A 14,342-nucleotide genomic window follows, 5' to 3' on the forward strand; every position below is an offset into this window, starting at 1 on the left:
TAAAGTTTCATCTGTATATCCTCAAAGAGTGCCGAATTAGTTAAGATATAATTTACAGCGCCATGTCTTACTTCGGCGTGGTAAATTTGCACTCCCGACAGCAAATAGCTAAATGTTCTTAATAAGCAATTGCCATCTCCTCTCATTTGTGCCGTATTCTTAGGTCTGGCAGTAACTTGTACTTTAGTTCCTTACTTTAATATCCAACACCTGACATTTTTCATTTTGTCAAGTATTACCAACCGTGTCAAATGATATGATGCTACTCGTCTCCACGCGACTAATTACAACATCTTCGTCTTCATCAATAGATACTTTTCTATTTTTAAAAGGAATTCCCATTTCTTGATCCTTTCTTTTATATTATTTGCTTGCGGTGTCTGGTATCATGTCACGCTGACTGGCGGTGTTTGGTGTCTTGACACGCTGACTGTCGGTGTCTTGTATCATGTCACGCTGACTGGCGGTGTCTGGTATCTTGTCATGCTGACTGGCGGTGTCTGGTATCACGTCACGCTGACTGGCGGTGTCTGGTATCTTTTCACGCTGACTGGCGGTGTCTGGTATCTTGTCGCGTTGACTTGCGGTATCCGGTATTATGTCACGCTGACTGGCGGAGTCTGGTATCTTGTCACGCTGACTGGCGGTGTCTGGTATCTTGTCGCGCTGACTGGCGGTGTCTGGTGTCTTTTCGCGCTGACTGGCGGTGTCTGGTGTCTTGTCGCGCTGACTGGCGATGTTTGGTGTCTTGTCACGCTGACTGGCAGTGTATCGTGTCTTGTCACGATGTGTGGCGGGGTTTGGTGTCTTGTCACGCTGTGTGGCGGGGTCTGGTGTCTTGTCACGCTGACTGGCGGTTTTTGGTGTCTTGTCACGCTGACTGGCGGTGTTTCGTGTCTTGTCGCGCTGACTGGCGGTGTTTGGTGTCTTGTCGCGCTGACTGGCGGAGTCTGGTGTCTTGTCGCGCTGACTGGCGGTGTCTGGTATCTTGTCACGCTGACTGGCGGTGTCTGGTATCTTGTCACGCTGACTGGCGGTATCTGGCGTCTTGACACGCTGACTGGCGATGTCTGGTGTCTTGTCACGCTGACTGGAGGGTCTGGTGTCTTGTCACGCTGACTGGCGGGATTTCGTGTCTTGATTTTGATTGTTTGCCACGTTGTCAGGTTGATATACCGTGTCAGATGTCTCAGATCATCTATATGCGTTCAGTCAGTTCCCATTTATAGCCGTTGGTCTTTCCGATAGCCGATAATAAACATTGTTTAATATTCGTTCAACAATGAACGGCCCCGTCCACAACGGATCTAGCTTTCCGCCTTTTCATGTAAGTTTCAATGTGTTTGTAGTAGCATATCGTCACCAACTTCAAATACGGATGTCTTTACATTTTTATCGTGATGTTTCTTATGCTTTTACAGCTTTATCTCTATGTTTTTAGCTGCAGACTCGCGATGCCTGGTTAAGTCCAGAAATACATTAACCCTGTCGGTGAGATCAGTTTGTGTACCAGCAGTTTATGGCAGCTCTACATCTATAGGAAGACGTGCTTCCCTTCCATACACAAGGAAAAACGAAGATTGTTGTGTCGTGCTATGAACATACGTTCTTCAGGAAAAGGATTACACCATAGATTACACACATATGTATAGCCCTGCTACTTTCACATATATTCGACCTCGATATCAACTTCAAAAGGGTGACGGGGACAATTTATTGAAAAGGTATTTATAGAAATAAAGTAAAAGTGGCTCAACATATTTACTCCGCACGCTACAACAAAGCAAACCATTTTTGGTCTCTTCAAGTGGTCCGACCAAATCAATTCTTATTTTGGAGAACCAACTGTACTGATAACATGTACTTTTGTAACTGATCTGAATACTTCCTTCGACATAAAGACAGGTTTGCATGGCTTTACTAACGCTTAAAATATCAGGTTGTTTCAAAGACACTTTTTGACCATAAAAGTATATCCAGAAAGTTTGAAAAAGTCCAATTGTCAGCTTTCAAAATCTATCATGCGACGCATCAGTTTATTTTGGAATATGAAACAAAAATATAAAAAAGTGCAATTAGGCAATCTGTGAACGAATCCCATTTATGTCGAAAATGAGGAGTTAATGCTGACATGTTAAAAATGAAAGTTGCATGGCTCTAGATCTTACACTTTTGTAGTTTTGAAGGACACAGATTTGACAATTAAGGTGGGGTGCACTGACGCATGGTCTTGAGGGTAAATTTATATGCCCCTCTTAAGTGAGGAACATTGTATTACTCCACTCTTATGCACGGAAACGTACAGAAACGTCACCATGTGCCGTAAAGGATAGGGTGGCGAGGGGTCAGGCCCCTGAAATTTGACAAGCCCTTCTTTAAATATGTTCATGCCCTCCATCTCCCTCCCTCTCAATTTTAAATCGGACCCCTTACGATATGGAAGGTTCCCTTATTAGACGCAATAGAGACCATACACCCGCGGTAAACACTATATTGTTCTCTCGTTGTTCATAAATAATTGAGAAAGATACACTTTTGGTTGTCAATATTTCAGGATAAGTTTGACCCCCGGCATTGTAGTCTGGATCCGCGCATGATTAACGTTGTATAGTTGTGTTGTTGTTATAGCTTTTATTGAATTGCTTGAAATTTAAGGACGTCTCTATTATGCGTAACTATATTTTTTCCACCAGATGAAAAATGACCCCATTTGTGATCAAAATTTAACGACTGATCATTTTTCAACGATTTTTGGATCAAAACTTTATGTTGAATTGTTGGCAGGGTCAATTCTCAACGTTGAAAAATGACCCCGAGTCAATTCTCAACGTTGAAAAATGATTCATGGGGTCACTTTTCAACGGGGTCAAAATTTTATGTCACAAAGGTATTGTCCTTAAGATTTCACGGACAACAAATCAGAACAGTGGACGTCATGATAACCTTCCATGTCTTTGATGTATGTACGCTTTTGAATTTATATTTCGACATTCGATATTTTACTTTATGTGTGTACTCTGTGTATGTTGTCACATGCCGTTTTATGTCCCGTTTAAATGTATGTTGACCTTTCAACATTAGTGTGAATAGTGCTGGGATCGTTCTTTTTAACTATTTTAGATTTTGACATTTATTTGGTTTTACTGACCTTGCCATGGTGATTACCCCGACAATTATTAATAACGGTATTTGGATAGTTGCGTCATGTGAGGTTGTGTGTCTTTCGTTAAGTGTTTGCTCTTACTTGATATTTTACCTTTTTAGCAGAAGTTTGATTGATGTTTTGGTTATTAGATTAGATACAGTAGTTTTTGTTGTTTTATTGTAAATGGTTAATACTCAATGAAAGCTTTTTATTCATTAAATCGTTTTTAAAGATTGTGAAGATGCAGGCCTAAAAAGTGCTGATCGATCCAACTTGTCAATAGGCTGAGCATTAATTGATATTCTTTTAAATGTTTGGTCATTTCTTGCAGAGAAAACTTATGGAGCCTGCCTGTTCCTTCTGGAAAACAACTCAAAGGTATATTAAAAATGATTGATTATACATACATTCGATGAAATATTTTCATTTGAGGGAAACTGATTTTAACAACACATGAAGTTTGCAACACATGACGGCATGTTTTAAGTTTAAATTTGATATACCATGCTTGTTTATATTATTTGACAAACAATTATGCCTAATAGACTCTTTAGAAACAAAATAAACCTTCCGATTATAGTAATAATTATTCTGAACATTTTCATCCAAGAAGATACTGGCGTCATGTGCATACTTTGCAATAATAATGAGCTAAGTGATGCGTACTTGTTTGATTGTGTGTTCTTTCTGTTGAAAACTTCCAAACCGCTGTGTAAAACTGTCAGTCTAATCAGTTCACTTCTAATACGTTGATTTTTTAACCAAAATCCAAAGCCTATGCAAATGTTTAAAAAAACCTCTTGTGGGGGGTTGGGAATTGGACGCCAATTTATGTTTATCTTGTTAGAACCGTAAAAGTAAATTGCAAGTTCATAAGAAATAAAATATTATGTTACATTAGAAAGCCATCATTGAGGCCATTTCAAATGGGTTTTTCCCTTCCCTATCTTTCCGTTGTATAAAGTTATAGATTAAACACTAAAATCATATTGTCATATTGTTATTCCATCTAGAATCATCTATCAATATACAAACATTTTACGACTGTTCTGTGTCTTTTGTAGCGGAAATGGCCGCTGGTCCACTGACGGCTGCAGTTTGCATCAATTTGAAAACAAAAAGGGAACCGTGACCTGCCATTGTAACCACTTGACAAACTTTGCTGTTCTTATGAGCCCCGCAAGTACCACTGAAACGGTTGTTATATAATTCGTATTTTAGTTTGAAATGCTAACCAAAACACTGTTTTGAAATTGTATACATACAACTAGCTGTAAAACGTAGATGTTTATTGATGTACTTCATCATACTGCATTATTAAATGTATATCACACTTATTATACGTATCGGAGAGTTTTCTTATGTGATATTTGTTAAAAGAATGCGTCATTTATTTCTTAAAGACTGAATGAGATTGCCTTTACTTCTTAGGAAACTGTACACCATCGCCGCCTGTGAGTTTAATCAATTGTGGGATGCAGTATATCTATAATTGGCTTGTTTCTTACTATCACAACCTATGTATATTTCTGGAGGTACGTTTTTATATAATTTCGACAAAATTTGAGGATGAGTAATTAGATCGATGAAGGAGTCAGTGTTAGATTCGAAATAATTCTAATAGTCATAAACATTGTTACAATTGACTTATAAAAACGATGCTCAAGTGTCACCAAAGATGTTATTGAGATATAATTATTCCAGGATCGTACGTTCTACGAGGTCAGTTTTGCTTCTCAACCTTTGTACGGTTCTAGTTCTGGCGTACGTCCTGTTTTTGGGAAGAGTGAACCCTTACAGAAAAAATGCATTAAATGTGAACAGTTATTGTGAATAATATGTAAATATTTTGCGAACTATCTGCGAACATGTATCTTCTTCTAAGAATTCATTCGCACAATGTTCACAGAATGTTCACTTTTCACATGCAAATTAGATTATCTGCGAACTCAAGTTGCGAACAAATTGTGAACAAATTGTACAAATGGAGATCATTAAATGTTAACAACTTGCGAATATTAAATGTTAACAATTCGCGAATATTAAATGGTAACAACTTGCAAATATTAAATGTTAACAATTCGCGAATATTAAATGGTAACAACTTGCGAATATTAAATGTAAACAATTTGCGAACAGTACATGTAAACAATTTGCGAATAGTACATGTGAACCATTCGCGAACTATGAACCAATAAATGTTAACAATATGCGAACAATAAATGTGAACTATTGGAGATCAGTAGATGTGAATAACCTGTGATGTATATAAATATATTGTGATACTGTGTGCAAAACTTTTGGAGTCAAATCCTAAATTGCCATTTTGGAGTATATATCAAATGTAAGAAGTGAAAACAATTATTATACAGTTTATTCAAACACAAAGTAATTATTCATTTTGTTTTTGTCTACATACATGCATTATACCTTTTAACAAACAATTTTTTCTTATTTTTTCCAATAATTTTGTCTTATATACTTGTCAAAAAATTCCATTTAAGTAACTTACAGGTAACCATACTTATTGTTATAACATACAGTTTCAGTCATAATATTGCAGAAATGAGCTGCAGTAAGATTAGATTACCATATCAAAGTTAAATTGAAATTTTATCAGTTTTTTTTTAAAGTGTAATAAGGGCCTGCAAACCCCTCGCCACAGTTATGAAAAAGGTAGAACTAAGAAATAGATTGGCAACCTCCTGCCTTCATAGAATTAAAAGCTTAAGACAGTCAAATATTGATTTTGTTTTGATAACAACTTTATATTAACATGATTATAAATACACACAGGCTTTACATATTTGGCACTTGAAACCTAATAGTACTTCAATTAAACATTATACAATGTTCCTTACATTTTCTGTAACATTCAAATGTTAAAATTCTTCACAGCTAAATGAAGGGTGTTCTATTGACACATGGAGACCTGTCTCTTTTCTGTGGCTCCCTGTCTTTCTTTAACCTGGCTAAACCCCTAAGAGGTTTGTTTACATAGTTATAGTAAATATCAGTAAGTTTCTAATTCCTGGCGTTTTCTCATACTGAGAAATAATGTTAATACTTATTTCTGAATGACAAATACTAGTCCAAACAAACAGCTCTAAAAGTTAATTAACAGGTTGTACAGTTTGTTCAATGCTTTGGTTGAGACTGTCAAGGGCACACTGTCTTTTTAAATGTCAAATCTGCTGTATTATCTGATCTTGTCATGTTAATACCACTGCCATTCAAGATCCATCCCCTTGATGCAGATTTCGGAAAGGAGTTCAGGTAACACAACTACTCTGGTTTTCATCAAGGTAAACTACACCATATCCGATGCAACAAACCTGCACTGCACAAAGCCAGGCCTGTTTGCTGAAAGTATGAATTGATAGAAATTATGTCTAGTTCAGTCATATTTTGACATCACAATAATGCACACAAAAACAAGCTTATATAAAGATTTAGATATCATACTGGTGTTTTGACAAAGTGAGGAGTTTCTTGACTAGTTAAAACAGCATTTATTCTTGTGATCATTGTTGAAATTTTGAAATGTAATATAGAAATAACATACTTATGAAAGTTCACATATACATTCGTCCTCTGGCAATAGGTATGCAAAGTTGCATTTTATCAATTTCAACAGTTATTGAGTTATGGTCAAGGTTATTTTTTTGACATGTAACTGACAACAATTAAAAGGCTAACATCTTAAGTGAATACTCTTGAAAATCTAGCGCTCAATTCTGTTAGGTAAGTATTTTCAAAATTAAAGTACTCTACTATAGGGATAAATGTGCAAAATTTATTATCTACCTGCTTTTCCAAAGACCAAAGTGCCAATTTCGGCTTTTCTTCTCCAAACCATGGTACTTGAAGTAGTGATCATCATGCTCACAGCAGTGTCTGCTCCCTTCCCCGGCAAATCAGTCTCATCAAGCAAATAAACTGCTTGTTATCCTGCAACATTTGATACACGTACATCTTTATTTTATACATGCTATTTTGTTAATCTAAACTATTGCATGATTTCAAAATAAAATATGGAAACCAGTTAATTATTCGGTATTACACAAAATGCCTTCTGATTACGCATCACATGATTGTCATGTGTGCAACCACAAATATTCTCCTTACTTGAAAAAAACTGTCAGTTAATAATTTAATTAGCCGTTTATTAATTTGTGAACTTAAGTTATAAATAACTAAAATGTACCTGAGTGCTCTGCACATACTCCAAACTACGATGACGAGGCATTTCCATATAGTTTTGAACAATATTGGACCAGTCGGTTGGGCATGATGGGGGAAGAAGGCTGGCAGGGAAATGTTAACTGCAACATGGGAGGGTGTCGGACAGGGAGCATGGATACTGTCCTGAAATAACATAGCAATATGATGCATATAAATACACTGTAACAGTTATGTAGTGCACTGTGATCTTTTGTCATTTCATCATTGTTGTTATCAAAACTCATAAACAGATCACAATTATCTACAGTGTTGTCATGGTCAGGATGAGTGTTTCTAGTAAATGAAGGTCATTCATAAGTTATAATACACATATCATGATGAAAATGTCGTATCAGTGTCGTTGACAAGTCCATCAGGAACACAGTACTCCCCTGACTACATAAACAATTTACTCGATCATGATGAGAAAGTTATATCATTATACAAATTACCTCATTATTATGGACAATGTTGTATGAAAATTAAATAAAAGCACCATGCAGTTCAAGTCCTTTGTTTACTAATCCGGGTTTATGACTATATTAACGAATATTTTAGTCTTTTTCTATATCATTTAAACCCCACAAAGCTTAATATTAAATTTATACAACTGCAATGATATTTACCTGTCAAAACTCGACAGAAGCATCCTCGAACAGCAGTAAATGTAGACAAAAAACGTAATTTCAAAATTTCTCGTTTTTCAATTACAAACCGGAAATTACGTATATGGTGAAGGGAGATAACTAGGTTGTTATTATTTCTCGTCGCTATCGGTAACATCGTTGTCGGAGAATATGGATATTTTATGGATGCGATTTAACCATGTGTTTTATGTTAATTAAATAAATCTAACAAGAAGAAATGGTGACTTATAACAATTTAAGTCAGTGAAATAAATTAACAAAACTTTAAACACGTTTTTCTCGATATTGAAATTGCCGACTTTGTACTGAATGTATATGAATGTTTTTGACACATTGTTGAATATTTGATTTGATTCTGAATTGTCAACATGCTTAAAAAATAAAGTAAACAAAACGTTTGATATTCTTCATTTCTACATACTGGTAGTTAATATTCCTTTGAAAGGATTTGTCTGAAGATCATCATCAATAGGTACATGTATGTTCACTTTTTAACCAAGGATAAATTAACACCCTCGATCATTATAAAAACTCATTTAAAGTGGAAATCATATACTGTTTAACTTAATTTGTTCATCTTTGTGGGACTGATTAGTGGAATTTTACAAGTCACAATTGTGAACATATTGTAAACAGGGAAAATTAACATAGTGTTTTCCATTATTGTTATTCCTAGTCAGTAACAAAGTTCTTTATGTGAACATTCTGCGACTTAAATGTGAACATTCTGCGAATTGAAACCCCTTCGTTTGATAAACTGACATTTTATATGTTCTAATTGTGAACATTATGTTAACATTAACATTTTTAAAGTTATAACCGTAAACATTCTGCGAACTATTATTTTATTGTGAACTTATTGCGAATAGCAGTCCTAGGTGTGCGCTGATTATTCGCATAAGCTGCGAACATTCTGCGAATGATACCTGCGAATACTGGTGTTCACAATATATTCACAAATTGTTCGCGAGTTGTTCACAAAAAGGCATTCATTCTGTAAGGGAACAACATTTCACAACACGTAACTGCACAAGTCTTATTATGTTCGAAAACAACAACAAATTCATTTCATTTTGATAACGCTATTATATATGGACTGAATAAATGGTCTATATAGGTTATTTGTACTGGCAATGTTATAAATTATTATTCATTGTTGTTATGCAATTGTCCATTTGAGAACACATTTTAAAAGCGTGTCTTCCTTACTGAAAACATACACACTGATATGCATTCGTTTTAGAAGACTTTTCTGTATATGTTGTACATGTACGCAAGTATGTTGCAGGTCTTGTGCACGTCCATTGCTGTACTGCTCCATTACATATTTTTGACTTCCTTTTTCTTGATGCTATCGGAAGGATGTATTATTGCACAAATGGTGCTCAGACCACTTGACAAAAGGAACGTTTTACAAGCATTGCTTGGAATTTCTTACGGTAGTTCACTAGTAAAATTTATTGTTATTCAAATGCATCATGTACATACTATTGTGAACTACACGGAAATATAAATATAAAAAAACAATTATTAGGGGTTTTTTCACCCTCCAAAAAACTTTTCGATACCATTAAGCCTTAATTTTAGGTATGAATGCTTTTGATCCACTTTAATGATTTAGTTTAAACCAGTGCCGTTTTTCAGTAAAAATATAAAGACAAAAATAAAATTCGTATAAAGTAGAAGGGAGTTATAAAATTATTCTGCATATAACTGATAATCAGCATAAGTCACATAGCCTTACTCAAGTCACCAAAATACTTTATTGCGAACTTCTTGAATACATCTTATCATTACTTCTGTAAACCTTATACTGGGTCGCGGTTAGCAAACATCACTTTTTCAACTATTCATGTGCTGAATATTCTCAGGAATTCCCCTGGTGATTGTCATCATTTCTGCTGCATCATCTAAACTGATAGGTTATGGAAATGACAAATTGTAAGTACGCATTGTATTAAAAAAAGTATAATATCACATAAATTATATCAAGCTCATGTTTTGCTACAATTGGTTTAATTTAGTTTCAAGCAGAATTCTTAAATGCACCTTAGCTTTTGGCTAAGCATTGATTCGGGACTTTTTTGGGCTTTTGCTGAACCGGCTGGAAATGAAAACAAAGTACTTTAATCTTACAAGCATCCATCACATTCTCGTAAAGTCCTGTGACAAGTTATATTACGTTACACGCCATATGTTAAAGGAAGCTGCACGTGAATTACAAACCTTTTCACCCGAACAAGAGCAAGTTTCTCTTGTTTCTGGTCCAAGAAGCCATGAATTCCGATTTCTCGATTGAGCTACTGAATAGTTCTGACTTGATTTCTGCTTATGTCCCACCTAGTCCATCATGGCATGATTTAAAGAAAATGTTCAATTCTGGCAATTAATAATAAGTGGAAAGCAATCATGTTAAAAAAGTGCGAAAAAACTATCAAGTTATCTTGACATATGGCGTAAAATAACGTGGTATGTACGCCGCTATGATGTTAATTGCTTAGTTCCAAAGCAGTGTCATGTTGTCCGATGTTATATGTTGAATCTTGGTGTAATTGGTGAGCATCTTATGTTCTAATGTTGGTCTGATATGTTTTATACTTGTATTTAAATGTAAAGTGAATATGTATGCTAATGGTTTACATGCGTACCTTTGAATGGAAGTAAAGTTTAATGCATATTAAATTTGCACTTTCCACTTTCTTGTGTATGATAATTAACCTTAAACTATGGTTATTATGTCTTATTATCTGTCCTAGGACCGGGCTACGTAGCGTATGTGTCTTGTTGCCTGTGTTCGGGATCACGTGGCTGTTCGGAGTGTTTGCGGTCAACAGTGATACTGTCGTTTTCCAGTACCTCTTTGTCGTCTTCAACAGTCTACAGGTACACGTTCAATGCACGTTCTGCAGGTACATGTACACGGTTAAATGACCTAATGTGCTCGTACACCAACCTGCAGGTATACGTTCAACAATTACAAGGTTTGGGTTCAATAGTCTGTATGTTCAGAAACTACCATCTTAAACTGGTCGTTCAACCGAGTACATGTGTACAAACGTACAGAATTATGCAGTAACACAAACAGATTTCTGTATGAACACATGTAACAGTCTAAATGTGCACTTACAAATGCATGTATATACACCTACAATATCGCGGCGGTACACGGACAATATCATTCATGTACACGTGTAACAATTTAATTGTGCACGTACAACAATGGAGGTTCATGCACACCATTATGTAGGTATATGTACAGCATAATGGAGGTTCATGGACACCATTATGTAGATATATGTACAGCATAATGGAGGTTCATGGACACCATTATGTAGGTATATGTACAACATAATGGAGGTTCATGGACACCATTATGTAGGTATATGTACAACATAATGGAGGTTCATGGACACCATTATGTAGGTATATGTACAACATAATGGAGGTTCATGCACACCATTATCTAGGTATATGTACAAAAGTATACCGGTACACTTGCAGCATTTACCGCTGGACGAAACATATTTCCATACCAACATTACAGCTTACTGAAACAAATAAATATATCGTTTCCAAGTGCACATGCACTTATACTATACAATACATAATGGTCTATAAATGCACGTGGATGATAAAAATAACTATGTCTTTATTTTCAGGGGGTCCTTATCTTCTTTGTTCAATGCATTCTGGATAAGAAAGTATGTTTGCTCTCGCCTTTTCTAAAAATAATAATATGGATCACTGAAAGTGCAAAGATAGACACGTTTATTTTAATCGAGTGTTTTCTTCGGACTACTTGTTTAACTTGAATGTGTTAAAAGTTAAAACGTGTACTATTCTAAGGAATTCATTTCAAACAAACACACGTATTAATTGTTCGGTTGTCGCATTAGCTATGAAACGTTTAAAACATGTTGGTGTTTTCGCCAAAGGTGCAGGAGGCGTTCAACACCAGGCGAGCCAGGTGGCTTGCATCAGAGGTGTCTGCCACGGCTAGCGAAATGAAGACGGTACTGATTAATTATGTTATATTTTGAAGCTTTTTCTTTAATTTTTGTGTGCGCTACTGGCCTTTCTCTTCAATGTAATGCACAAAGCATTATTATGCATCGAGTTTATACTGCTTGTAATAAAATTGTTGCACAAATATCAAGAAGCCATATTTTATTAAATTGAGATAATTTAAAACGTGGACTAACGCAATTTTAAGAATCTTACTAATGTTTCTTCATAAATATGTTGTCCTTTTTGCTTTTATGCCAGTTTGCAAAACAACCTTTCAGTTAACACAGTAGATAACATATTTAACGAAAATAAAAAAAACACACATTAGTTGACGTCTTTATATGTGCAAATATTAATCTTAATTAAGTGTGTGTAAAACAAATCAGTTGAATTTAAAACTAACCCGGTCATTGTGTGTCATATTTAGGCCAGTAAAACCTTGTAACGATGCATTGGTATCTGCATTATCGGGTTATGTTATAGTTAGACCATATTAGGTAAAACCTTAATGATTGGTCATAAAGATTTTACCTAATATGCTCTAAGCGTCTTGGAGTGTAACCTGTGTTCAGCAGACGGGTAACCAAATTATGACGACTTTTTTTAGTTGTAACCGATTAATCGTGGTTAGTGTTGAAGGATTGAATTGAACTGTAATAGTAGGTTATAATCTTGATAAAAACACATTTGTTTCCAGAAATCCTCGGATGAAACAAAATCAAGCGTGTTGGCCACCGAATCAGCTGCATAGCTGATGAATTTAGAGTCTGCATATGCAAGCCAACCGTCGAATCTGACAAAAGGCTATATAGAATACATTTTACAACGTGTCAATAAGTTGATCAGAAGTGACTATATTTGGTCCATCTGGGGTTAGAAACGTCATAAATGTATGAGCCTCATTAAAATAACCTTCTAATTGAAATACCTAATCATATTCTTATATCATAACAGGTTAACAAATATGAAAACTAACTTGTTCCAACACAATTAAGGTTAAATTGAGTTAAATGCAGCCTTTATAGTGAAAACTATCAAGTCATGAATGCACCTGAGTCAGTTATCATTTGCATATAATCATTGTATAAACACTACAGAAGTGCAAACTATTCAAGTGTCGATAAAAATGGATTGCAACGACCGGTAATTACTTTGAATTATCATTTGCATTTAATCATTTAAATAAAATTAATATTTTTGTATTCTTATATGTTAGTATTTATTTCATGTAAATGGCTTTTCGCTATGTGTTTCTTTGAAAGCCAAGTAAGTTTCAAGTATTTCATATTTGTGCCAGGATACTGAACGGATATTTGAGTGCAAGATCGTATTTTAAGTTGACGAATGGTCATAAAATAAAAAATAGTTTCACGCCGCATAAAATCAAATGCGTAATTATTTGAATGACGGCCAGTGCAAAACATGTTGATTAAACACATCTTTATCCCAGTCTGTTGAAGATCGTTAAGATAAATTAAATCACTGTTATTGTCTGAACAGTGCTTGTAGCCTGATCGTTTGCAAGCAATGCTTTTAGAGGGCGAATGAGGAGAAAATTGTACACCACGTTACATTGATGGCACTATTTAGATGTTATGTAGTCAGTTTTTGTGTATTGCTTGTTCACTTATGTGAATTTTTCAGTGAATTCACACGTACATAAGTGGACGGTGTGATGGTTATAAAGGGGTAAAATATAAACACAAAATGCACGAATATTTGTTATTGCGTTTGCTATGAATTTGTATTTTGTCTACACGAGCTCAAGTGCAATCAATTGAACTGGACATTTCAAAGTCTAAAATTTGAGTTTTTAATATTTGGTAGAATTCCTACATTTCCAACGCAGGTATCTAACATTACATTTAATAAAATGAAGTGCTGCTGTTGGCTTCTCTTTCAATGACAAACCTCGAGCCTCAGCAAAACAAAACTCCTTTTTATCAAGTTGTTTTTATCGTAGTAGAATATTTTAAATGTGTACATGTCTTGTTTTCTTTTTTCTTTGTACAAGCATTTATGAAAATATATGTCTTTATGAAGATATACACTACATTTATATCGTTTTTGTTATATTTCCTGGACTTAGGTAGTTAGATTCAACAATAGTGGTCTCGTATTAAAGTAAATAAGTCTAGAATGTACTTAGCCATTTGTTTTTGCAAAAGATGTAAACAATGTTGCCTACCTTACGTATGAATTATATTTGGCTATGTTTTTTTAGTTATACTATGCATAACAAACTATTATGTTTTATAATATATTTACTTGCTTCTTTGGTAATAAATATTAGAGTCCATTATCGAATGTTTTTTAAA

At 34.9% G+C, this 14,342-nt stretch overlaps 1 protein-coding gene and 1 long non-coding RNA gene across 2 annotated transcripts; both read right to left on the bottom strand.

Annotated features, from left to right (window-relative positions):
* Positions 1 to 363: 363 nt before the first annotated feature.
* LOC128208689 (neurofilament heavy polypeptide-like) lies at positions 364 to 3,156 on the bottom strand. The gene is made up of 2 exons (XM_052912236.1): positions 3,149 to 3,156; positions 364 to 1,090 (listed from the first exon to the last, which is right to left on the bottom strand). The coding sequence occupies exons 1-2, from the start codon at positions 3,154 to 3,156 to the stop codon at positions 364 to 366; spliced, it is 735 nt and encodes a 244-aa protein (XP_052768196.1).
* A 2,348-nt stretch (positions 3,157 to 5,504) lies between these two features.
* On the bottom strand, positions 5,505 to 8,187 carry LOC128209135 (uncharacterized). Its single transcript, XR_008256945.1, has 4 exons — positions 7,996 to 8,187; positions 7,353 to 7,513; positions 6,953 to 7,096; positions 5,505 to 6,508 (listed from the first exon to the last, which is right to left on the bottom strand). It is a non-coding gene; the product is annotated as an uncharacterized LOC128209135 (long non-coding RNA).
* Positions 8,188 to 14,342: the final 6,155 nt, after the last annotated feature.

The sequence above is a fragment of the Mya arenaria genome, chromosome 11 (genome assembly GCF_026914265.1).
Source record: "Mya arenaria isolate MELC-2E11 chromosome 11, ASM2691426v1".
In the NCBI taxonomy this organism is placed as follows: Eukaryota; Metazoa; Mollusca; class Bivalvia; order Myida; family Myidae; genus Mya; species Mya arenaria.